Genomic DNA, 26,654 nt, shown 5'->3' with positions numbered 1-26,654 from the left:
TGTGTTTAGTAGGAATTTGTATTTACATTCATTGCACCACTGCTTTATTCATTAGCAGACATTTATTGAACCCGTCTGTGTTTCAGGCATTGTCATGCATGCTGGGTGATAGCAGAAATACTTATCAGACTCATGGAAATTACTAATCAGCTAAAGGGAATAGTGATACTTAGTAGCTCATTGCAGGGGTTGGGTACAATTTACTGCTGGAGCACTTGGCTAGCTTGTGTGAAGCCCTAGATTCAGTTCCTAGGACTGAAACAACAGTAACAAGAAAAGCAACAAAAAACAGTAACAAGAAAACAGGCAAACAAAACAACTTGATTACATACAGATTTTTTAATGCTTGTAATAAAAGGAACATAATACAGGGCACTTCCTTGAGGAAGAGTTCTTTGAGGTGAGCTCTAGAGGAGTGCCGGAGTTAGGTGTGTAGTGTGGTCTGTTGCAGACAGAGAGAATGGTCTGTTTGAAGAATTCACCAGCGTAAGACAGTAGAGAGCCATCAATATACTTAGAAGTTTAAACAAAGTGGTAACAGAATCAGATTTTAGTGTGAGGGTTACTAATTAAAAGTGGCTAAGAGTAGATGAGAGACCAGTAGAAAGCTGATAGCATTTGTGTAGGCCAAGATGATGTCTTGGACCAGGGCTGTGTCCTAGAGATTGTAATGAATACATTAGAGAAGAACTTAGGAGGTAAAATCAATAGAGCTTGGCGATGGAATCTGTGATTTGAGTAAGAAGGAGCATTAGATAGTTGCCATGTTTACTTGCTTGAGTAGTTGGGAAAGTGAGTGAGTGAGGAAATAGGCAGCGGTGGCGAACTTAAAGATGCTCTTTGTTATTGCAAGCTCTAAAATGTTCACCTTCACTGACTGAAATAGGGAAACAAGTTTGACTAATAAATTCAGCTTTGGACAGATTGTATGTGAGGAGCTTTGCCCTCTTTACTCCTTAGTCCTGTTGGAAACGGGACTGCATGCCAGGCTTTAATAAATAACATTACCTCAATCCTCACTGTACAGTGAAATAAAGGTATTATCTTCATTACATTAGTGAATAAACTGAGGCTAAGAGTAAAAGTCTTGCCGTAGTCACATAGCTAATATAATGGAGACCTAGCATTTGAGCTCAGATCTTCTGTTGAATCTATATACTTTACAAGGGTTTTCAATAAATGTTTGCTGAGTGAATGAACATGAATGTCATAATGATGGGAAATGGTGAGTGAGTTATTGATTGTAACTCATCTGGAACATATTTTCTCTTTTACTTGTGGTTAATCAGCTTTGCTGGGATCAGGCTTCATCCTGTAGACACGTTCATAAAGGATTTCACCATAGAGTGTGGTCAGTGATGATTTTTGATGAATGCTGTTCTTGAACATATCCATACAAATGGTTTCCTCTTTTAGTAGCAGCAGCTTTTCTGTCTAGGAAAGTGAGCTTGTTCTTTGATCTGCTATGCAAGCAAAAGACCAGAACTTACCTGTTTTCTTATTTTCATGGATACCCTTAGCCCCATAATATCCACAGAATGACAGAATTTCTTTTACAGAGATTATCAGTTCCGATGTGATTAAAAAAATATGGTGAATTAATTTGTTATTTATTTATTTATTTTAAAAAATTTCTTACAGTACGCTGAGCTTGGGGGGGTATACATTGGTAATCTGAGCACTCTGGAAGGCTAAGATGGGATCACAAAGTTGAGCCAAGCTTGGGGAACTTAGTGAGAGACAGGAATCCTGTCTCAAAAATGGGTTGTGAGCTGGGCGTGGTGGCGCACACCTGTAATCCCAGCACTTGGGAGACTGAGGCAGGAGGATGACAGCGAGTTTAAGACCAGCCTGGGCTACATAGTGAGGTCCAGGTCAGTCTCAACTACATAGTGAGACCCTGTCTCAGAAAAATAAAAAAAAAGGGTTGTGAATGTACAAAGGCCCCGGGGCCCAGTACTGCAAAAGACCCCCCCCCATACAATAAAAGACACATTGCTATTAATCCCTGTCAGAATGTTCTTCCTCACTTTGAGCACACTTACCTCAATGTTCTTGCTACTTTGGGAAGCAGTTCTGGAAGTCCTCTTTCATGTCTTTAGTTGTATTGAGTCTCCCTTAATTTCTTGAATTTAAAGCATTGGCAGCAGCCTTCATCAAAACCTTGCCCATGGGAAGAAATTTGTAAAATTTAGAAAGGCCTTTAGCTTCCCTGAATATGGAACACTCAGTTCCATTTTTTCTTCAGGAAAAAAATTCACAAAAGGAAAACATTCTTCCAGGTCCACCTGATAAAAGAATACTTTGATTACCTTGATATTCCCATTATGTCCATTGTAGTGTTTGTGCTGAGCATGTTCTTACATTCTCAGTCATATGTTGTGTCAGTCATCACTCAGCATATCTGCCACTCAAAACACACCTATCCAGTTGAAGTCCTTTCATTTGTGCTCTGCTGTGCTCATTCAGGAATTGTATATCTTGAGTGAAGATGCTTTCTTCCTTATAGAAAGCAGCTGAATATGGAGAAAAGAGTATAGATTCAGGAGTCAGATCTGGGCTCAAATGTTAGCTTTCCATTATATTAGCTTTGTGACTTTTTACTCGTAGCCTCAGTTCATTCACTAGAGATAATACCTTTACCTCATTGCATTGTCAGGATTGAGATAACATGTTATTTATTAGGGTCTGCCTAGCACGTAGTAAAATGCTAGATAAATAAATGTCTTCTTCCTTTCTAACATTAGATTGAAGTCTACTTCTTTGTGAGTCTTTTCCTTTGATCTTAGTTCTGTCTTCTACAGCTTGTGTGTAGCCTGTCTTACATGTCCTCCATTGTTGAGAAGTAATGATACATGATTTCCCTGGCTCTGCCCTTTTTCCCCTCTCAGTTAATATCCTTTACCTCTTCCTTACTTAAGCCGGTTGCCAGGCCCTCCCTGTTCTCATTGGCTTCGTGTATATACACTAGTCTGGTATTGCTGTTGTTAATGCATAAACTAAACTTTCTCTTCCTGGAGTCAGTCACGTTGTATAAGCAATATTTGTATACCTCTTGTTTTACAGCTTTTACTAATGCTTCCAAAAAGACATCACATTTTCTAGTCAACCTTGTGCTTCACTAAAGATCAGACAACAAAAATGAATTTTTCCTTTTTCATCTGTGCTGTTTGTTTATATTCTTCCTATTTTGTGCCTTTGTTATTGATGTTTTGAAAACTGCCAAACTGTGAAAGTTGGGGCTACCCTCCCAACTCCTGCAGTTTTCTCTCAAAAAGTCTTAGGAATCTGTTATTGTTAAATGTTTCTAAATTATTTTTGAAACTTTATTGTTAGCCTCTACTATTTTTAGAGAGAAACCCATTTGTTGGGTGCCTGGTGAGTAGTAGAGTAGCACTTTAGTCCCTTAACTTTAGGTTTGTTCTGGGTGTTAGGATGTTTTGGTGTTCTAGTATCTGATATATGTCTTAGTGGTAGGAGTTGCCTCTTGCATTCTAGTTCTAACTGGTAACTCACAAATTATGAATCCTTAGCCAAAGTAAAGCCCTGGGCTTCAGTTTCTCACCTTAAGAATAAGATTGTTAAAGATGATCCTTCTTGGCCTGGATGGATGTTTTATGTTTTTGTAAACTATGTGACACTACCCCTCACCTACATACCAGTCAGACTAAAAGCCCCCTCCCCTTTAGTGAGCTGGGATTTGTCTTCATATTTTCATTTTTAGCAGAAACTTTCATTTAACTGTAACTTTGAATAGTATGCTGGTTTTAAGTGTTCCCAGAAATACAGTATCATCAACAGAAGCAAATCTGACCTCTGCTTCATGATCCCTTCAATCTCATCCTTGTAGGGTCATCAAGACTCCTGAGATAGCAAACTTGGCTTTGCTTGGCTTTGGAGATGTCTTTGCCCTGCTGTTTGACAACCGCTACCTGTACATCATGGACTTGCGGACAGAGAGCCTGATTAGCCGCTGGCCTCTGCCAGAGTACAGGAAATCAAAGAGAGGCTCGAGCTTCCTGGCAGGCGAAGCTTCCTGGCTGAATGGATTGGATGGGCACAATGACACGGGCTTGGTCTTTGCCACCAGTATGCCTGACCACAGTATTCACCTGGTGTTGTGGAAGGAGCATGGCTGACACCACGAGCCACCACCGCTAACTGACTTTGGGTGCCGGGGCTGCAGGTTTTGGGTGCAACCTCTCTGGCAGCCAAATGCATGAACCAAAGTTTTCACCTAATGGTATCATCACGCAGTGCACAATCATTTATCTGTTTGCCAGGGGCCAGGGCTCGGGGTGGGGGAGGGCTTGTTTTATTGACATACAGCGTAGCATGCTAATGGGGTACACCATTGATTTCATTGTACTTAGTTATGTTGGTCAGTGTAAGAGGATGCATTTTGGGTTCATCTTTCTTGAGTGGATTATTGGTTTTAAGTAAAGTTAAATGTTTCGTCTGCCAATTGGTTGCCTATGAAATCACATTCAGTCTGTTATTAAAGCTTTTTACCATAGCTTTTTTGTTTGAAGTTGAAGCAAAGGTGCTATGATGTTGTTACAGCAACTTCTTTCACATGGGGCTTAGCTTTTGTAAGAGCCAGTGTTACAAAGACCACCAAGTCCTGTGATGTTCATGAACTTTCCACCAAATAGCAGTTCTACAGAAAGTCTGTCTTCCAGTGCAAATCTAATTCTATAAATTGATTGTTTGCAACGCTTTCTAAAGCCTAGTGCTTGGCAGAGTCAGATTGGCATGATTAAAACATAGGGAGTTGTATAGTTTGTTTCCATGAGGAAAAAGCTTGCTCCCCACCACATCCCCTGGCTGGGTTACAGCACAGAGGCGATGTGGAGTAGTACAAGGAGCACTGTGCTAGAATATTGGTGACTGGTATTACCTGGGAACCTGCAAGCTCAGGCATATCATTTCCCTTGGTGCCACTGTCCTTGTTTGTGCAGTCAGGTGTACAACTAAGATTCTTTCCTGTACTGTATCCACTGAAGTGTACAAAGTTGATACTGTAATTTTTCTGATTTTTTTCTTCAAGTTGGAGATAATATTTAAATGAATCTCTGATACAAAGTTGTTATCTGTAAGGAAATCATTTACATGAAAAGGTCAAATAAAAGGAGACTGTAGAATATGTAACAGATTCCACTTAGAGAACAAATATTTGGTGGAGGAGGTGCTGGTAGGAGTTAGGCTTCTGTAGGGAGGCAGTGTGCGGAGAAAGAAAAATAGGTGAATTTGACTTCCTCATTTGCTCCTAATTTGGTCTGTGACATCAGGCAAGTTAGCTTTCTCTCCTTTGAGCCTCATTTTCTGCATTTTTAAAATGAAGGAATTGTTCTGGACTAGGGTTACAAACTCAAATCCCTTAGGGAATCATGCAGGAAGCAAATGAATAGAACATGTTGGGTAGGATTGTGTGGAACCTTGGAAAGTGCATATGAGAGAGAAGTTTCTCAGCTCTGGCTGTTTTATCATTAGCAGAAACAGGCTCGGTGTTGACAGGCGTGATTCTTCTCAGGAGTAGGTAGAAATGCAGATTTTTTACATCCCTTGATTTTTAAAATGTTAACAGCTGGTGGGGATTATTTAAGATAGGATGGGTTAAAAAACCATATCTACAATCTGTCAGTTTGTGTCTCCCACCCTCTTCAAAGTTAGGTGATTCTGTCATTTAGCAGTGGAAATGTTTTAACGTAATTGTCACAAATTAGGGAGAAAGCAGAAAGAGCCACAGTAGAAGCTGTTTTCCTTGTGTTATGGAGGGGGTAAAAGGGGTGGCTTATTGTATGGTAGACCCAGCAGGAAAGTCGTATGAAGATGAACGTGAGAGTTGGGACCTCAGGGAAGCCTCCTCCTAGGAACACAGCTCATTCCTTCTTGCTGCCTCTGATACAAAGCATATCATTTAACAGATGGGTAAAGGGTTGCTGGCAGGGCTGAGAATAACTTGAACTCTAATGTGGAGGCACAGCTTTCCACAGCCTGCATTAGCATTGAGCAGGACCATGGACCTTAGAATCAGTGGTTGGTTTCAAGGGCAGGTTTAGTTAATAATCATGTTGAAATTCCAAGGGGATTATGTAAAAGAATAGTACCTTCCTCTGCCTGCCAAATTCCTCCTGGCTTGAACCACCAGTGGTAGGTACATGCACGAGTACCCATTGCGTGGGAGAGTCATACATGTACCATGGATGGTTCAAGCCACCTGGCACTGACACATACGGATCATGACCCTGTGGAGAATGTTGATCCATCTCACATTGAGTTCTGTGCATGAGCCCTGCTTTGTCCTCCCAGAAATGGAACCAGAATGCAGCTGGAATCTTTTTAAGGCGCCTTTGGAGACTGAGCAATATGAGGGTAAATGATTTTCATTTTCAGTTAGCAGGTAAAAATACTTGAGATCACTGATTTAACGATCATCCTTACCCTGCATCTCACTTTCTGATAAATCTGATCACTTCAAAGGGCAAGTCAGAATAGTCATTTGTGGGAAGTTTTTTTTGTTTTTTTTTTTAATAACCAACTTGAAACCTAGGCCCCTTTTCAGTTTTCAGTGGTGAATACAGAAGTTATCAAGATGTCAAGATGATGCTGCCATTTTTTGACAGAAGTACTCAAGGCAGTGGTTGGAGTATTCAGTTCCTCCTCACAGATATCTTTATTTTACCTGTTTAATTGCTTTATAGGTGCTGGATTTATTCACAGTTGACTTTTAAAAATAGAAGGCTAGCTCTTCCTCTTCCTTTTTACAAAATAAAGCACAGGACCAGGCAGGAGCATAACCAAAGCTGTAGTTCCTAGGGCTCCTTTTGTTGCGTTTGGGGCTGTTTTGTGCAGTGCTGAGTTCCACTTCTTTAGCCCAGAGGCAGGGAAGGAGTGAGCAGGTATAAGCTTTTGGTAAACTTTATTCTCAACCCTTTGAAAGACAGTTTCCTTCAGCTCCTTTATTGGAAGTAATAAGCATTGTCATATCTGGCCCTAACCTGACAGTGATATGACAGTCTCTGATCTATCAGAGAACTAGGAAGGAAAGCCCCTCCAGTGGGAGGACTAGACTGTGGGAAAGTTCTGTAGGAAGATATGTATTTGTGTAGCATTTCACAACTGGAACATGACGGAATATTAGTGTTAAAAATCTAAGGTTTGGAATTAATTTTTCATAGTTTAAACTTTATTCCCCCTTGGCCATTGAAAATGCTTGGTAAGGAATGAGTGAGTACTATATAATCATTTTGTTATTTCTTACTGAAGAATGATTACAATGCACAGGGAGGAAAGAAAATAGAAACAGTATTATCTTAGACATGTTATTTTGACCTAAAGATGGTAGAGCCTGGCTTCACAACATTTCTTTGATTGAACCTATCTAGCTCCTTTTTTTTTTTGGTTTTTTTTTTTTTTGGTTTTTTGAGCCCGGGTCTCACTATGTAGTTGAGACTGAACTGGAACTCACTGTGTAGCCCAGGCTGGTCTCAAACTCACAGCAATCCTCCTGCCTCAGCCTCCCAAGTACTGGGATTATAAGCGTGTGCTACCACGCCTGGCTTTAGCTCCTTTAAATTGTGATAATGTGTCTTCATTTCTTGGGGGCTAGGAGATGAATCTCATTCAGATGTCAATCTTAAAGCCTATTGTGCTTCCTTTTCTGGGACTTAGTGCACAAACCACTTTCCTTTCTCTAGGGAAGCAAGCAGAATTCCATCACATCTCGTCACTATTCCCAGATGTAATCAAGGGTAGGGCTTATTGATCCCTTCTTTTTCATACACCAAGCTGTCAGGATAGGGGAGAAGCTCTTTAGGTCTGCTAGACACCGCTTTTCTACCTGATTATGCTGGTGCTTTTGCTATGATGATTAAAAACAAGACACTTGAGAATTGTGCAGTTCTCAGGTGAGTGATGAAAACAACAGAATAGCCTTCTTGTGTTTTGTTTTTTTTTCAGTGCTGACAGTTAAACTCAGCCATCACAATGAGATATATATATATATATCATCCCCACCCCCACCCCCTTTGGTTTAATGTTGAGGCAGGGTATTGCTAAGTTACCCAGGCTGGGTTTGAATTTGGAATCCTCCTGCCTCAGCCTCCCAAAGAGCTAGGATTACAGGCCTGTGCCACTATGCACAGCCCATAAGTTACCTTTCTGGTAAAATGCCCACTAACCACCTTTGGCAGTGTTTCTGACCAGAGGTTCCTTGTGTCTGCTCTGCAAAAGTGAAATCTTTCAGAATAAACCCTTCAATGAATTCCTGGACTGTCTTTGCACCCCTCTCTGATAATCATGCTCAGCCTAAAAAGGCATTTTGCTGTCAAGTTATGTGTTGTGTCTTCCCTAGAACAGTTGCCTCAAGTTAGTATTTCAGTCCTGACCAATACAAACCCACTTAATTAATTATTGCATCCCACAGACGCCAGCTACTTTTACTCTTCACAAATGTACCCAAGTAAATATGTTTTTGTAGATTCAAGCCTGGCAAATTATTAATTCAGGTAACAAAACCTCATAATGATTTGGTGTTCTTAATGAACAGACATATTTCACTAACCTAGACTTAGGACTCTTGATGAGAATGCTCAGGTTGAAAAGGCTGGTCTCACCAACATCCAGCAACATGGTAAAGTTCATAAACTCATGTCTCAATAACTTGATGTATGTTGTGATCCAGAGGGATTGAGGTAAAGTTTATATTTGGATAGTGGGGGGGCTTGCTTAAGCCAATAGTGGAGTGATTGTGGAACAAGATGACTACAAAATGAGAAGTTATTTTCATGTGTCCTAGAAAACCATTCTTTTATCCATGAGTGATTGTGCTAATTATAAAACATTTATATCTATATATGAAAGCAGGTTCCTTCAGATAGGTAACATTTGGTTAGCCAAGCCCAAGTTATTGTTTGTACTTGAAAGTAATAAAGTTACATTTCCTTAAAAATACATCATGTAGTTAAGACTTTTTCTTGTTCCCCGCCCCGCCCAAGCTGGTTCAGGGACCTTTCAAAGTATGTTTTGGATTGGGAATGTAGCTCAGTATGGAGTGCTTGCTTAATATGAATAAGGCCAGGGGTTCCACCTCTTACACACAAAAATTGTATGTATATTTAGAAATGGAGCTGCCCTGCCTGTGATCTAAAGTGGCTCTGCTCATTTACTTTTTCTTGCATGTTCTCAACAGTGTAACAAGTAAAATACAAGGGAGGGGGCTAGGGATATAGCTCAGTGGTGCCTCCAAGTTCAAGGTCCCGAGTTTGATCCCCAGTACCCTCAACCCCCCAAAAAATGCAAGGGAGGAATTTTTGTGACGTTCATGAATAGATGCAAATGGAAGGGGAAGGTGCCATTTTACAGATTCTAGACCTTGGGGTGGTCTTCCACCCTTTTGTCCTCATGTTTCAGTGTGGGTTTTTTGTTGGTTTGTTTGTTGCTGGAGATTTAGCCCAAGGCCTTCAAACTGAACTGCATCCCCAACCCTATATATGTATGTATGTAAGTAATTTTGAGACGGTCTTGTTTAGTTGTCCAGCTTGGGTTTGAACTTGTAGTCTTCCTGCCTCAGTCTCCCAGAGTGCTGGAATTACAGGCCTGAGCCACCACACAAGGTTGATTTTAATATTTCGGGCTTCTCATTTGCTTAATAAGGTTCTGTACCTCTGACCTCCCAATGGCACCATTATAGGACGGATTCATTTTTGTTCTCACAGAGCGGTGAAGCTCGGGCATGTTGAGTGGTGTGGTTGAAACCCTGATTTTCAGCCTCCAGATCTGTAATTTCCCTACCTTCCCATATTCTCTCTATGTCAAGTCACTTAAAAGTAGAGCTGCTGCCTTCCCCTTCCCCACTCCCGTGTGCCCCTTACAGTCGTGTATATGAGCACTTGGCTCTTGTGTCTCACAGGGCATGTCTGGACTCCCTACCTAACCTGAAGCCCTAGCTTACTTGTTCCTGCAAACAATTCTTGCTATCTTTCATTCCCTACCCTTGCTTGTACTTTGGACCTTGTTCTTCTATCTCCATGGAAAGTCCTCCATGTTCCCTCCCACCAGTCTTAGGGCCAGGCCTTAGGTTCCCATCGATCTCCCACAATTTTTAAGGTCTCCTGACTATCAACTTCTACTCCGCCTGACCAAGTGGTTTTGTCTGTGGTAGTTAGTTGTGCAGTGCACTTGGCAATGAAACACATAAGTAGCTTTTGCAGTTGACATACTGTTTCACCCATACACTTTTCAAAAATTCAAGTGAATATCTTGTCTCCCAGCAGCACTAAGTGCCTGTTCAGTAAGCTCTTCAGAGTTCAATAAATTCTATAGATTATTTTAAGGACTCTGTGAACTAAAAGAAAAACAACTTAAGAGAACATCAAAGCATTGAAGATTCAGAATAAAATGTCACAAGTGAAATAAAAGACCAGTCAGTTCCACATAGTTTCTGACTTAGACTTCTCTATTCTGTCACATCTTGTGAAGGTGGTGTACCGAGTACAGTTGGGCAGAACACTTGATGGCCACGGTGTGATCTAGACATGAGTAGTCCCTTGCCAGTGGGATGTTCCTGTCCTTTGCATTGTATTATCTGTTCTCGGTGATAAAGGTTTTTAAAAATTTATGGAGAAAACTATCGAGTTGCTTTATCAGTATGATTTTTAATATGCTTTTCTGATCCTTATGCACATTTGTATAGATTTATATGGCTGCAAATCATGGTTTGGTAGTGTGCTGTCGGAAATGTGCTGTAATGTCTTTATAATTGACATAACACATTGCAGTATTTCTTCATTATTGTAATTTGCTAAATCATTCCTGTTTGGGTAATTAGGTAATTTTTAGTTTTGCTTTTTAGATATTTACAATACTGTTTATTTCCTTAGAATAATTTTTCAGTAGATCTATTAACAAAAGCAAAGGAAAAAAATCTAAATATTATTGTTACAGATGCAGGAGAGTGAATACAGGTAGTTTTACTGAATACAGAGTTATCTTTACTCATTCCCCAGGTCAAGAAAGAACATTTCTGGTACGCCAGTGGCTCATGTGTGTGTGTGTGTGTGTGTGTGTGTGTGTGTGTATTTTTTTAATGTTACTGGGGATCAAACTTGGGTCCTTAATGCTTGTGAGGCAGGAGGTGGAACCACTGAGCTAAATCCCCAGCCCGACAGAAATTATCCTCTCTCTTGCTCTTTTTTTTTTTTTTTTTTCCATACCGGGGATTGACCTCAGGACCTTGTGATTGTGAAGCAAGCAGCGGAACCGCTGAGCTAAATCCCTGGCCCCCTTTGCTTTATATTTAGCATGAGACTTTACAAGGGGGTTAAATTGGTTTATGCTGTCACAATGATGGATTGGTGTGCATTTTTCAAAACAACATTAGTTTTGAGTGATTATTTGAAATATGTCTGCCAATCTAGTGAGTAGTAAGGAGGTAGCCCAAGGTTACTTTAATTGACATTTCTTTTAACATGTGAAGACATTTTCATGTATACTTGTTTGTATTTCATTTGAGCTGTGCATTTTTGACTCATTGATGTTACATTTTCAAACCCTCATGAAAATGTTTTACTACATTTTCACATACTTGTGAGATGACTTATAAAACTTCACTAACCTAGATGTCAGTTTAGAAATAATAATTTAGAAATAATAATTCAACCCAAGGGATACATTGAAGTTTATTACATGAAAATGACTGAGGGCTGGGGATTTAGCTCAGTGGCACCACGCCTGCCTTGCAAGCACAAGGTCCTGAGTTTGATCCCTGGTACCAAATAAATAAATAAAGCAAGCCTTGGAAAATGACTGCATCAAGCGACCTGTCCATGGTATTTCCATCCCGTTAATTACTGTAATATGCATTGTCTCCTAGAGTGGGTATAGTGAAACCTACTACTAAAGAATAGAGCTAGTCAGTGCTGGACAGATAACAATATTTGAATTTAGCCTTTTTCTAATGTATCACAGGTAATCAGTAATATTGAAAGGAAAACGAGCAACCATAAATCAAAAGTTTTTTCCCCGAGATTGACTATAATGTCTATTGAAGTTCAAAATGAGGAATTAATCCAGAAAGCAACCAAGTGCAGATTCCCAGCACATAGTAATCCTAGTGTTTTGTGTGCTGGCTCATTAATGCAGAGTCAGGAAATGGGGCCGTCATATGTGCTTTTCTATCTCAGGCCTCTCAAATGCAGAGATTTTTCAGGGTAGCTCACATTCCTGAGTTTGTTAGCTCAGCAAATTCAGCCCTGCAAGGCAACTCTCGAGCTAGTTAATCATTCAAGCTCTAAGGGCACAAGGCTTGACTCTGTGAGGGTATTGGAAAAACAACAAAACGAACACAGTGTCTCTGTGTCAGAAAAATCAGAGAGGTAGAATGATATTTGTTTTGCCTTTTTTAAAATGCCCTCTTTACCCCTACTAGAGTGTTATCTGGAGAACAGAGCTCTGTGTGCTCATACTGTCTGGCCTGGGGCAAAGTAAACTGGAAGTGGAAATGGGCAGGTGGGCTGGGAGGGACGGGCCTTGGGTGAGTCCCCATTGGTTTCCCGTAAGCCAGTGTCCACATCAGCTGGAAGTTCTAGAAATGCGAATTGGTGGTGAGGCACCCACGAGATCACAAATCACGGCCGTTATCTAGCTTGTTCTGCCACCTAGTGGAACTGGGGAGAGTAGCATTGGTAATGAGTTGGAGCCAGATTCTGTTGCTGCTGAATAATTACACCAAGGACTTTCTTGCATTGAGATGACATCCCCTTCTGAGTGTGTTCTGGCACTGCACCCACCTGTTTTATTTTGTTATCTTAGGTCATGTCACATCAAGGCATCACCAAGCAGTCTGAGTAAACTATGCATAAGAACAAAATGAAATACCTCATCAGGTAATAGTTGCTATCTCTTAAGGATGGGACAGGTAAAGGGTTTTCTATATGAGTTTTTTTCTTGCATTTTTTTGTTTGTTTGTTTTATTTTTAAGACAGGGCCCCACTATGTAGTTGAGACTGACCTGGAACTCACTACGTAGCTCAGGGTGGTCTTGAACTCACAGTGATCCTCCTGCCTCAGCCTCCCAAGTGCTGGGATCACAAGCATGCGCCACCATGCCTGGCTTTTTTTTTTTTTTTCATGTTGAAAAGTTTGCTATAATAAGCGTGAATTATTTTAAAGAATAATTTAAAATTAGTATCACATTCCTTCTCTCAAGAAATACTTATTAGGTCCATACTCTGCCCAGGCATTATGCTAGGGCCTAAGGACTTGAGGCTGAAATTGTGTGTGGTCCTTGCTTCAAGGAGCTCCTGGTTTCCAGGGTGGAATGCACACAAAGACCTGGCAGTAAAATCAAGGTGGCACAAGAAAGAGAGAAATCCTGCTCAGCGGTGACAACCAAAGCTTCACCTCCATGAGGCTCCTAGGCTAATTAGAATTCTAGATACCTACACTGCTCATTTGTGTCAGCTGGCTGTGGGTTGCTGACACACTTAGACATATGGTTGGTGAGACTATATCATTTATGGGGGGATCTTAATATAGTAGATAATACAGAATCATCTAAGACTATTAGAATTTGAAGACAAAAAACATTATTTGTAAAAACAAGGAAAAGCAATTGAAATTCCACACAAAAGGAGCAATTTGGTGGTGATCAGCATAGTTTTTCCATCTCTGAATCCCCGTGTAAAAAATAGTAACTACACAGCAAAACGAAAAACCGAGCCAATACTGACAACAAAACCAGGAGACAAGGTAACACCATGACTGCAAAATACAAGTGGGTGGAACAAATCACCTACTGCTCCAAAAACATTGAGGGTGGGGGAAGAAGGCAGGAACAGGAATAGTACATAATGGACCTAAGGATGCGAGAACCCAAAATAGACAACAGGTGGTCACTGAAGAGTTGGGTGGCCAATCTGAAAGCATCACCTGAAGCTGGGAGAGGTCCAATCTTCCTCACTGGTGGGTGGATGTGACGGCCCTAGGCTAAGGAAAGGGCTGGATCTGTGCAGCCTTTCTGAGTGCTTGAGATTGATCTGCTCTCTTCTAGGATAGGGTTCCCCACTAGAGAGAATTCTTGGGATTGAAATAAAAACTAAACAGGACAGGGACATGAGAGGAAGGAGAGATGGCCCAGAGCTATTCAGCATTGGCTTAACCAAAATGTAGTAGAGTGGAATTCATACTGAGCACCCAGTATGTGCCAGATATGCTGTCAAAGTCATCAAATATATCCTCCTCAATGCTTGAGGAGCTGAGGCTTAGCGAGTTAAACCTGCCCCACACCAAGTGACTATTTCATGACAGATTAGAGCAAACACAAGTCTGCCAGACCCTAAAGTGAGAGCTTTTCTCGTGCATCATTCCACTGCCCCATAAAGGAGAGTCAGTGAAGCCGTGAGATCTGAGCACGATGGCATTTTTTTCTAGCACCCAGGTGAGATTGCTAGGTTGGTACAGGCTGGATCAGAGAGGGAAAGGTGCCCTTTGGAGGTCTAGGACCTTCTGATGGAGCTGGAGGTAATAGTACTGCATGTACGGCACATCTTGGAGACAGTTGCAGTCCCAGCCCTCTTTTCTCTGGGTGCTGGGGCTCTCTGGCAGTCTCCCAAGCCCTCTCCAGCCTTGCCAGGCTGCCTCTGTACTGTTAGCGGAGGAATAGAGGAAGACAATACCTCTCTGGAGTCCATGCCTCCTCAATGCTCCCGAGGCCTAGTCTCTCTGGGCACAGTCCTCCTCCATGCGCTTTGGGGCAGATCTCTAGTAATCACCTCTTTTGGTGCCCTGCGATGTCTCCACAGGCACCCACCGAACTTGCTGCTCACTCTGTGAAAATTGACACTTTATATGTGTCCCCTGTATGAGAATTCTAGCTATGACTAAATACCACCAATAGATTACTACAGATTGGCTACAGAGGTCTCCTGCCACCAACAGTGAAGGATGCTAAGAACGTACAGATGCTCAGTATCATTGTCATCAAGGAAAGACAAATGCAAACCACAAGATGGCACTACATATCCAACAGAACTTCTAGAATTAGAAAGTCTAATCACACTCAGTCCTGGCAAGACTGAAGCAACTGGAGCTCTCAAGATGCAGTTAGTGGGAATTCTGAATGGTTCAATCACTTTAGAAAAATAATTGCAGTTTCTTAAAAAGCTTAGCAAGCATCTACCACATGACCCAGCCATTCCCTTCCTAGCTTTTTTACCCAAAAGAAGTAGAAACACATATCCACAAAAAGTTTTGAACATAGATATTTATAGCAGTTTTATTTACAATAGGCCCCAAACTGGAAATGTCCCAGGTGTGTATTAGCAGATACATGGATAAACAAATTGCGGGATATCTGTACAGCAGAGTACTACTCAACCATTAAAAAGGAAAAGTTCTCAATAGATATCATGCCAGAGATGAACTTAAAAATTACGCTGAATGAAATAAACCAGATCAAACAGAAGGCAAATTATGATTCCTTTTATACAAAATTATATATTATATCTTCATGTATATAAGTATATATTGTATAGAGACCCCTATATATATTATATGTATTAACCTGTAGCAATGGAAAGCTACTCAGTGGTTATCAGGGATGGAGTTGGACGGAAGGACAGGTTACACGGATGCCATGATCTGAATGTTTGTACTCTCCCCACTGCCACATGTTGAAATCCCAAGCCCCCAGGTGATGGGATTAGGAGATGGGCTGTGGGAGGCGATTAGGTCACAAGGCTGGAGCCCTTTGTGCATCATAAAAATGACTAAACATCTCTGAAGAAGCTGGCTCTTACCATAGAACTTGACCCTGGACTTCTAGCCTCCAGAATCGTGAGAAATAAAATTTCTGTTGATTTCAAAGCATCCTTTCTAAACCATTCTGTCCTTACAGCCTGAAATGATCTAAGACAAAAGGTCAGGATGAATTTTCGGAGGTGATGGAAGTGTTTGTTATCTTTTATTTTTATTTTTTTGGTACTGGGGATCGAACTCGGGTCCTTGCGCTTGTGAGGCAGGCGGCGGAATCATTATCTTGACTGTAGTGGAGGTTTGTTTTGGATAGTGTTGCTGGGTCAAAACACATCAAAACTAGTGCTTCATATACACTGTATTGCATGTTCATTATACTTTGTTTAAAGAGGCAAAAATGATTTCTTGATTTTGCTTTGTATTTTTAAATTCCTTGTTTTCTTGAGTTTAGTTTCTTCCTTTTTGAAAAGAGGCTCACATGACTGGTTCAGTTGAATGCATATTTATCATGCATATTATTGGCTGGTCTATTCCAGGAGTTTTACTTTAGACAGAGAAGATGTTTGTTGTCCTTTTGCTGTATTGTCCTCCTCAGGAGGCTAATTAGTTTGGTCTGTGAGCTCATGTTCCCCTGGGACGTTGGTTACTCTATATAGTTGTGTTCAGGTGGACACTGAGGACCAGATTCTGGTCTGTGTACCTCCCACTGGATTTAAAGAGAGAGGAGGAGATAAACCCCACATCACAAAAACCCAGCATCCACAGACCTGCTTTTTAAAACAATTTTTTGTTGTTTTTGAACTAGGATCTTGCTAAATTGCCTAGGCTGGCCTTGATCTTAAGATTCTCCTGCCTTTGCCTCTGACGTAGCTGAGATTACTCGCATGAGCCCCCATATCTGGTCACAGAATTCCTTTTGATCCTTCTGGTTTAATACCATCTTTCTAGATAGGAGTCAACCTCTGGTCAGGGATTTACCTTTAAAATGTTTGGGAAGAGGCAGCGTGGGGAAGAGACAGTCTCCCTGGGGCAGGATCTCTATTTCCACTCTGTTTTCTCCTGGAAAAAGGAGCTTTTTGCTTCGTGGTTGGCTGATCCACAGGTTCTGGCTTGACTGCTGGTGTCTAAAGAAAAGAGGTTGGCGGTGATGATCTGAGACAACACAGGCTTTCCCCCAGCCTGTCCACCCTCTGCCTCCTCCACTAGCCTTCACCCAAATCTCCCAGGATACACATCAATTCCAGATTGACTTCTCTCTCCCCAGAGGCTTCTTGTACTATGCTTGGTGAATTCGTCAACTTCATCCCTCCATTTCACTGAAATCATTTCTCCAGAATGGACTTTATGGATTGAGGGGAGATACCCAGTATTGGTTTACTATCTCGATAGGGGCCTAAGTATTATTTTATGTTTTAGACCCATATAATATTCTTTGAAAAGTTGGTGTAGATCTGAAAATTAAGTTCTCAGTGCCGTAAGAGAACTAAAGACAATAAGAATTCAATAAAAATGGAAATTAGCTTGCTGATTCAAAATCCAGGGTGTGGGCGGGACTCCTTTAAACATGGTTTGACAAATACTTTAAGAGTGCTGTCCACTTTGAGTTAGCATTTAGTAAGTTTGTAAGTGGTCAACATCACCCTCTATTGAATGATGGGAAAATTGAAAGATGAGCAAGTCAAAGTAAGTTAAAATGTTATCTTCCTCAATCCCACTGGCTTCCAGGCTGTCTTCTGAGTATATTAAAATTTTTCCTGCATCAGGATCTTTGGACTTGCTGTTTCATTTGCTTGAAACATACCTCTCCCTCATCTTCACTGTTTTGCTTCTGGTTACTACTCAGGAATATTCAGCTTTGTAGAGATTCCCATGTTCCCTCTGTCCAAAACCTCTACCCATCACCAATAACAATCACTGACTCTTGGTTTGTTTATCGTCACAGCACGTATATCCTTATGAGACTGTATATCTAGGGGTTTACTTATTTATTGTTTGCTTTTCCCATAAGAGACTGGGTTCTCCTATCTTGTTCCATAGGTATAGATCCCCAAAACTTTGAGTGACATAATACTTGGTACAAAGTAGGCTGTGTGTAAATAATTGTCAAACAAATGAAAGCCCCTCTGTGCATTACTGCTTCTATCAGTTATCCACTGCCATGTTATAATCTACTCTGAAACTTGGTTGCTTAAAACAGTGGTTTATTATTTCTCATAGTTCATAGGTTGACAGGGTTGGCAGGGCTCACCTGGGCTCACCAAGGCAGCTGCAGTTCTGGTGGTTGCTGGGGGTACAAGGTCTAAGGTGGCCTCATCCAGGTGTCTGGGGCCACAGCGGGACAGTTGGGCCTCTGTATGGCCTTTCAACCTAGACTTATGTATCTAGTGGCAGAATCTTCTAAGTGATCAAGGTAGAAGCAGCAAGGTCTTGAGGTCTGGACTCCAGACCTTCAGAAGGCATAGCTACATGTTCTCTTGATCAAAGCAAGTCAGGACTCAAGCCCGGAATCAAGGGGTGGGTTAACAAATTTCCATGACCTAATAGGAAAAGCTGCAAAATAGGCCATCCCTACTTTTTCATTTCCACATTATAAAAGCAGCTTTCCTAGTTTGTAAATAGAAGAGTTACAGGTAGCCCAGTGCCTGGTTCCTAGCAGGCTTTCCCTCTTGCTCTACATATAAGTGAATAATCATCAATGATTCTAGTCCCTTCAACTGTGTTCTGCTTTTATAAACATACTGGCTTATGGTGTCGGGGGGAACAGAATTGGGACCTGGGCACAGTTCTTTTCTTGAGATTGAACTGTAGGATTCTAGGTTATGGGATAAGGCAGTGGTTCCTAACTTCTAGCTTAGGGGAGAAGTTACACAGAGATACTAAAAATGGAGGATTCTCGGGTTACATCCTAGTAAATTCGGGAAGTCTAAATAGCTCCACTGAGTCCTAGACTTTGTGATGAGTGGGTGCTACTGAGTAAGGCTACAGTTCTGGAAACAAACCTAGGTTAAGAGCACTGAAAAAAGCTCTGCCATTTTCTATCTCTATCACCTTGGGACATTCTCTTAATATCTCTGATTCTCAGTTCTCTTATCTTTGAAATAGAATAAGTGATATCTATCTTTCTATATGGTTGTGAGATTAGAAATAGTGTTTTGTTACAATACTTAAAGTTAGACCCTAGCCCAGTGTAGTGGTACATACCTGTAATGCTAGCACTTCGGAGGATGAGGCAGGAGTATCAGTGTGAGTTCAATGCCAGCCTGGACTACATAGTGAGACCCTGTCTGAACCGCTTCCTGCAAAAAGTTAGACTCTAACTCAGGAAGTGGGGGTTATTTGTTGTAAGACATAGACAAAGGCCAGTGAAAATGTATAGTGTATAGTAGGTATTCAACAAACCTTAGCAGAATTTAGATACTGTAAGTACAAGAACAAGAATTATGTGTGCTCACCATTTGGTTTCAAGGATCTAGGCTGTCAAACATGGCATGTAGAAGGTTCTCAACAAATACTTTTTGAATGAAAGAAGTACTCAAATCCTATCTCTATCGACATGAATGTTTGTTTTCCCAGTGATTATTTCCTTATCAATGCTAGTTATACCAGAAATTTGGGGCGTGTGTTTTAAGTTATTTTGTTTTCAGTTCTCTAAGGATTTGCCAGCACTTTGTTTTGTTATGTACCTCAGTACTGACTAAGCTGCCAGGAATCGAGTTGTTTGTAGAAAAGTTATTTTTAGTGTGACATGTTGATAAGAATACAGGCTTCCAGACAAACAGCCTCAGTTCAAATCCCACTTTTGACAAGTTGTGTTATCTCAGGTGTGTTACTCACCGTCTCTGGGCTTCCCTTTCCCCGTTTGGAACATGTGAGGCTGGCACTAAGGATCTGTCCTGCTCTAACACGGTGGAAATTCAATGCTTTAAATAAACTCTATTATAAAAGTAATATATGCCTTTGTAAAGAAATTTGAAAAATACTAAAAACAATGACTAAGGAGGTAAAAAAATCACTGGTAATACCACTCACCCGGAACCACTGTTGACCTTTTGATGAATACTATATTCTTCTAGTGGTTTTATGTGTTTGGATAGTCTTGCCAAAAGATTAGAATGAAAACATATATACTATTTTGCAAGGTGCTTTTCTCACTTAAAATATGATCATAGTTTTCATGTCACAAATGTTCTTCAAGAGCATAGTGGCTGCATAACAGTCCAGCATACGGATAGATGAATCAGTATTTACTTCATCCTCTGCTGTTGGACATTTAGGTTGTTTCCAGTTTTTAGCATTACAAACAAGACTTTGATGACTAAACTTTTATCCAAGTTGGTGTTCTCTATTTTCCTTGGAGGTTAAGATTGTTAAAACTTTTGAAATAGATCACCAGCTGCACTCCAGAAAAAATTGTATACATGTACACTTCCATTAGTAGCATTTGAGAGTGGCCACTTTGCCACTTTCTCGTCCGTGTTTAGTACTGTGTTTTTTGGGTTTTGTTTTTCCAATTAAGTTTATTGGTACATTTTAGGTATACAATAGTTATATTCATCAGTAGGATCTTGTACCGTTATATGATGTATCATGGTTCTTGTTTTTTCCCCGGTCCCCTGCCCTCCCTTTACCCCCTCCACCCTTCCCTATTTACAAAGACTTTGTTTCTGTGTTTTTCCTTTTCTCCTATTTTTATTTTCCCTTCTTTCCTTTCCCCTATCCCTCCCACGTCCCCTATTCCTTTAGATGTTTCTTCCTATTTTACAATATCAATTATACATTTTGATCCTTATTTATGCGCTTAGTCTTTCACATCAGAGAAACTATTCCGTATTTACAGTGTGTGTCCTATTAATTTCACTTAAGAGTATGGCCTCAATGTGCATGCACTTAGCTATAAATGTCTCTAGTTTCTCGTTCTTTATGGCTGAGTGGTACTGCATTTTATATATTAAAAAAAACCCACATCTTCTTTATCCAGTCTCCAGTTGATGAGCAATTGGGCTGTTTACAAGTTTTAGCTATTACAGACTGTGCTGCTATAAACATGGGTGCGCATATATCACCATGGTGTGATTCTTTTAATTCTTTTGGGAAGATACCCAGCAGAGGATTAGCTGGGTCAAATGGGACTTCAATCCTAGTTCTTTGAGGTATCTCCATATTGATTTCCACAGTGGTTGCACCAGTCTGCACTCCCACCAACAATGGCGAAGGGTTGCTTTCTCCCTACAACCCTGCCAACATTTGGTACTGTGTGATTTCTTGATAGCAGCCATTCTTTGTGGGGTGAGGTGGACTCTCACTGTTGTTTTCATCTGCATTTCTCGAATGAACAGTGATGTTAAACATTTTTTCATATGTTTATTTGCTGCTTTTACTTGTTTGAGAAATGTCTGTTCATTTCAGATGCTCATTTTTGAATTGGGTCTTTATATTTGGGAGATCTGTTTTTTTTTGCGTTCTTTATATATTGTAGATAGTAGATCTTTGTCTGAGGAACAGCTGGTAAACAGTTTTTCCCACATTGTAGTTGTCTTTTAGCTCTGTTGATGATTTTTCTTGCAGTGCAGAAGCTTTTTAATAAGATGAGATCCCAGTTGTTGACTCTTCGTGCTAGTTCCTGTGCTACTGAGGATTGTTCATAAATTCTTTTCCTATGCCAATGTCTTTGAGAGTTCTGCCTTACTTACCTTCCAGCAAGCTTGGATTAGTCAGGTACTATGAACCAAGCACTATGCGAAGTATTTCTACTAATAACTTCTTTTATCTTCATAATAATTCTTCTAGCTTGGCCTTATTAATATTTGCATTTTACAAATAATAAAACTGGAACATAGGTACTTCAAAAATTTGTTCAAGATTATTTGAATAGTAAACACTTGGCAAGTTACTTAAACTCTCTAAATTCTCTTACTCCACATTTATCACAGAGGAAATCACTTATGTGACTGAATGTCGATTTTAATATATTTTTCCTTGCTACTGCAGGAACAATGAAGATGGAAAAAAGCATCTCCTATATTTTCAATATGAGGTCATTTTACCATTTAACCATATACAATTTAGTGTGTAAAAAATACTTATGCCCTGAAGATGCCATTTGAATTTTTAAAAGTATTTTTACTATTTTTTTTAAAGCAAGGCCAGGAGCAAAAGGGATGAAAGGCATTGGAATACAGAAGCCAAAGTTTTGAGAAGGAATGCAGCCCTGGACTTTTGATCAGGGAGATTTTATGATCAGCTGAACCAAAGCACACCCTCAGAATGATAACACCTGCTGGCCACTAGTAATGGCTGCCCTTCCATCTCATGGGTGTGGAAAACTGTGCTCAAAAGAATCAGCATATCCTGTTAGCCTTCAATATCCTTCCACCTGGTTTTCATGTTTTCACAGCTGCTAGAGTGGTGTTGTTCCATAGGCCTTCCCAGACTTTTCCACTCTGACCAGACCCTGATCCCTTCAGAAGCTGCAAGGAGCTGTGCTCCATCTCCCATTGGTCCACAGTTTTGTAGAACAGATCCAAAGGAGTTGGGACCTGTATCTTTCAGGAAGGTTTTCCTAGACTGACACACAGGGTGTCACTTTTCTTGGTGTAATAGTTCACAATTCCATTCAAAGCTGAAAATGATTTTCTCCAGCTAAGGAAATAACCCTTTCGTCCAGTCTTCCTATTCTGTAGTGTTTCACAACTCCTTCGTCTAAAACTTGGGGTCCAGCAGGGTACACTGGGCTCTTCCTCCCTGGCTCTTTCTGTTGCTACATCTCCAAAGAAAAGGGAGGGCAAGCAGCCCTGCCTCTGTCTAGAGGATGGGGAACTCCACCTGGCTTTCCAGCCCCTAGGGGACCAGACCCTTCTACTCAGGCATGGCCAGCTGAGCGCCAAGCAAAAAGAGGACTTGCTGTAGTATTTCAGGGCCCAGTCCATGGACCTCCTGTCAGAGAAGGGGCGCCTGAAGCATACAGATCTTGGTACTTCGCCCAATGAAAAAGCAGCCATTAAGGCACTGACAAGACTCCATCAGCCGAAGCTTCTAGGTCATACTTTAGTTGTTGAAATTTCAAAAGAGCAAGGTCGAGTTAATCCTCCATGTCCCACTTCAGGCAGTGGTTCCATTGCAGAAAGATCCACAGATTCTTCAGTGGAGTGGGTTTTTAGGAATTCTTGAATTTCACAGCTGTCCACTTTTGTTGATGGCCTTTCCTCATGCCTCCATCGGTAAGTGTGTGCAGATCCTGGGAAGCAGGTGTGTGGATCAGAGTGGCGTGGCTGCTTGTACTGTGTTTTAAAAAAATCACTTCCTCAGCATCATACATATTGGCAGAATGTAAAGTTGCATATACACTGCTTTTACACCTTTATAAGTAAATATAATACTTTCATATCAAGTGGGAGGTACAACAGAAAAGAGCAGTAGTTAGATGATAACATTGTAATATGATTTGTGTTGATTTTTTAATTAAAAAAATCTGTAGCATGTGGTTACTTATTTCCTCAAATCCTTCCTCTGTCTCTTCATGGGCACATTTGCCCAGAGAGCAACCCCCTTTCCTGACCTTCCTTGAGCTGGATCTGGCCACATAATTCAGAGTGACATGAAGGATAGGGCAAGAGGTAATGTGGACATTTTCTGGATCATCTCCAAACTTAAGCTCCTAGTCTTGGATGCTAGCTCTTTCTTCTTTCCCAGGAGTAGCAACCCAGCTTTAATTAAGCAAATGATGACCCCCAGGGGATGGCAGAGCAACGGGGAAACTGTGCCTGTTTATAGCATAGTCATCTCACTGACCTAGGCTGGCTGTTTGATTTTGGAAGAGATAAATAAATTTTGATCATGTTTGGCCCAATATATTTTGGAGTCTCTTTGTTATAGCAGTATAACTGTGACCCTAACTAATATAACATCAAGCTTCCCCTCTCAGACTGGGAACATTTTGGTGATCATCTCTCGGTTGTAAAGCTGATTGGAGGTTGGTAGCAGAGATTCTGAATGCCACTGTGTCCTTTTCAAAATACCATAGGATATTAGTCTATTATATTTCTTCATACAGATTTTTAATTTAACAAAAAATCATACTTTAGTGTATATGGTATTTACAAGGTTTCGAAAGAAATATAACATTACAATTTATACAGAATACAACAATCCCAGCAATCGGGAGGCTGAGGCAGGAGGATCGCTGTGAGTTTGAGACCAGCCTGAGCTACATAATGAGTTCCAGGTCAGTCTCAACTACACAGTGAGACCCTGTCTCAAAGAACCAAAAAAAGAAAAACAACAGCAATAACAACAACAACAAAAAAAACCAAACAAACAAAAAACAAAAAAAAGAATACAACAAAATTATTATATAAAAAAGCACAGCTATAAACATACAAATCCGCATACTTGATTGGGGTTGAATTTCATTGGTATTTTGAAGTCATCATTGACTTTTTTTACATCTTGTGTGCCTAATGGCAATGATTCAAAAATACAGTATTATGACCATAGGAAGCATGTGTATTTTATTTCTTTGTACCAAGAGTTAGTTACAACCCTACAAGTTCTACAATTTTGTTTCATTATACATAATACAGGCTATTATTGACTAAGAAGAGAGATAAAATATGTTAGGACTTTTGTTACCTTAGAGTTATGAAATGTGTTGCTTTTGTTTTGATTTCTTAGGGAACCAAAGGAAAAACTCCAAGATGAAATATCACTGCCAAGTCAGTTCAGCAAACCCAGCCACAGGTGATGCAGAGGGCCTTGACTGGCATGCACTGACGTGATGGCTTCTACCCTGAAGTCTCTGATGAGGTAGCAAGGCAAAGAAGTGAAATCTTTCTCCCATTTTCTGAGGGTTCATTATAGCCCTGAAGTAGCTGCTGCCTCCCTGATGGCTCATCTGATTTATCAGAGAGAACCTTCAGCTGGACAGCAAAGGGAGCATGTATTTTAAGAAAGGTTCACATGATTGGTTCAGTTGAATGCTTTCACCATTGCTTTGGTTGAATGTCTTTGCAGCCAGTCCTCTGCAAAGTACAGTGTCAGGTAGCACTTGGAGAAGTCAAGCTTTGCCCCAGAGCCCGAGGAATGGCAAGACCCCAGCACGGCACACAGGAAATTTACAGGGCATCCATCACAACAGGACACGCATTAGCTTCACAGCCATGGAGACAACCTGGGCCCATGATTCTCATCACTGTTACACAGCCGAGCTGTGAGCCTAGGTCCTAAAGAGTGGGACCTCCAAACTCTAGGGATCAGTGACTTCATATCTCCTTTGTCACCTGGGAGGAAGAACCCTCCTTCCTCCGGTGAGCAGCCTCCTTCCTGGCATCCTCAGCAGAGTTCCAGTGGTTCCCAGCTGGCTCTTCCTGGCTTCTCTTCGTCATTGGTGGTGTGAGGACCTCCATACTTTAGAATCAGGACCCTTGAGTCTAGCAAGTGTGAATGTGCTTCCCTGCTCCCTTCTTATTGTTATAGGAGCCAGCATGGGCATGTGATGCCCTTTTACAATGTGTTGTGGTTGTTTCTCACTATTAGTATAACTTCTATATTGTCTTCGTAATTATACTTTTTAGGAGCTATATATTATTTCATTGAACAATATAATTTATCTGAGTAAGTCCTTATGGGGAACTCTCAGGTAGTTCCTCATTTGTGTTCCTGTAAAGATTGCTACAACTACCATGTTTGTCAGTATAACTTTTTGCTTCTTTTGGATAATTTCCAGAGGAAATGGGGTAAGTTTTGACTACCTCTTGTGGAAGACTAGGAGGATGTTGTGGTAACATGTTTTTGAGTTTTGAGAGAGAAGAAATATCCTTTTGGTAGCAAGTGCTTGAGTAAACTATGCTATATCCATTTGATGGACAACTATGCAACAGTTTGAAAAACAGGATTATTCACAATAGCCAAAACATAGAAACAGCCAGGTGTGGTGGTGCACACATGTAACCACAGCACTCTGAGAGGCAGAGGTAGGAAGGTCCTAAGTTTGAGCCCAGTCTGGGCAATTTAATGACGAAACCTTATCCCCCCACAAAAAATTAAATAAACAAACAAACAAACAAATAAATAAAATGGCTGGTTGCAATCCCCAGTACCAGAAAAGAGGGAAGCAGAGAGGGGGCACATTATAATTATAATACATTATAATAAAATGTAGTTTAACAGCCATACGATAGAATAGTATTCCGCCATAAAAAGGAGTGAAGTGCTGGTACATGCTACAGCATGGCTTAACCTTGAAAACATTACGCCAAATGCAAGAAGTTAGACACAGAAGGCCACAAATAATATGATTCCATTTATATGGAATGTCTAGAATAGACAAATCCATAGAGACAGAAAATGAGATAAGTGTTTACTGGTGGCTGAGAGGATGGAGGGATGGGGAATGATTACTAATGGGTATAGGATTTCTTTGGGGGATGATGAAATTTTTCTGGAATTAGTAGTGATGGTTGCACAACCTTGTGGATATACTAAAACCACTGAATTACACACTTTAAAAAGGGTGACCTTCATGATGTGTGAATTAAAAAAGAATAAAGATCTATGTCTTGACATGATTTCTTCATCAATGAAAAAAGCAATGTACAGAATAATATCTGGAATACACCATTTTTGTGGGTCTCTTTTCAGTTTTTATTTTTTATTAGCACGTTTGCATTACATAACAGTCGCATTCGTTGTGGGGAGTTGGTGTATGTGCATAACACCTCTCAATTCCTTTTCATCCCCTTTCCCTCCTCTCCCTCCGACTCCCTTCATCTCATGACAGTCTTTTTTCCTTGGGTGGTGGATTCAGTGAGGCTTCTCTGGGAATCTGTCAATTCTGGCCCCCGTAGTACAGTGAGTTTGGGCGGAAGAGTGGCCATGTTTCCTGTGGGTCTTGGAAAATACCT

At 40.7% G+C, this 26,654-nt stretch overlaps 1 protein-coding gene across 3 annotated transcripts in view; it reads left to right on the top strand.

Moving 5' to 3' along the window:
• The window catches only part of Fbxw2 (F-box and WD repeat domain containing 2), a 49,415-nt gene extending 23,704 nt beyond the window's left edge, over positions 1-25,711 (top strand). For 2 of the 3 annotated variants that reach the window (XM_010602925.1, XM_033759024.1), the window contains one exon: positions 3,851-7,434. In XM_010602925.1, the coding sequence (XP_010601227.1) occupies positions 3,851-4,139 (289 nt within the window). In that variant the 3' untranslated portion in view covers positions 4,140-7,434. Of the gene's footprint in view, positions 1-3,850; positions 7,435-24,426 lie in introns of those variants that run through there. The other variant, XM_033759025.1, reaches the window with a different exon arrangement.
• Positions 25,712-26,654: the final 943 nt, after the last annotated feature.

Source organism: Fukomys damarensis, unplaced genomic scaffold, assembly GCF_012274545.1.
Source record: "Fukomys damarensis isolate Sample0158 unplaced genomic scaffold, DMR_v1.0_HiC HiC_scaffold_36, whole genome shotgun sequence".
Classification (NCBI taxonomy): Eukaryota; Metazoa; Chordata; class Mammalia; order Rodentia; family Bathyergidae; genus Fukomys; species Fukomys damarensis.
This window is presented reverse-complemented; position numbering and strand designations above follow the sequence as displayed.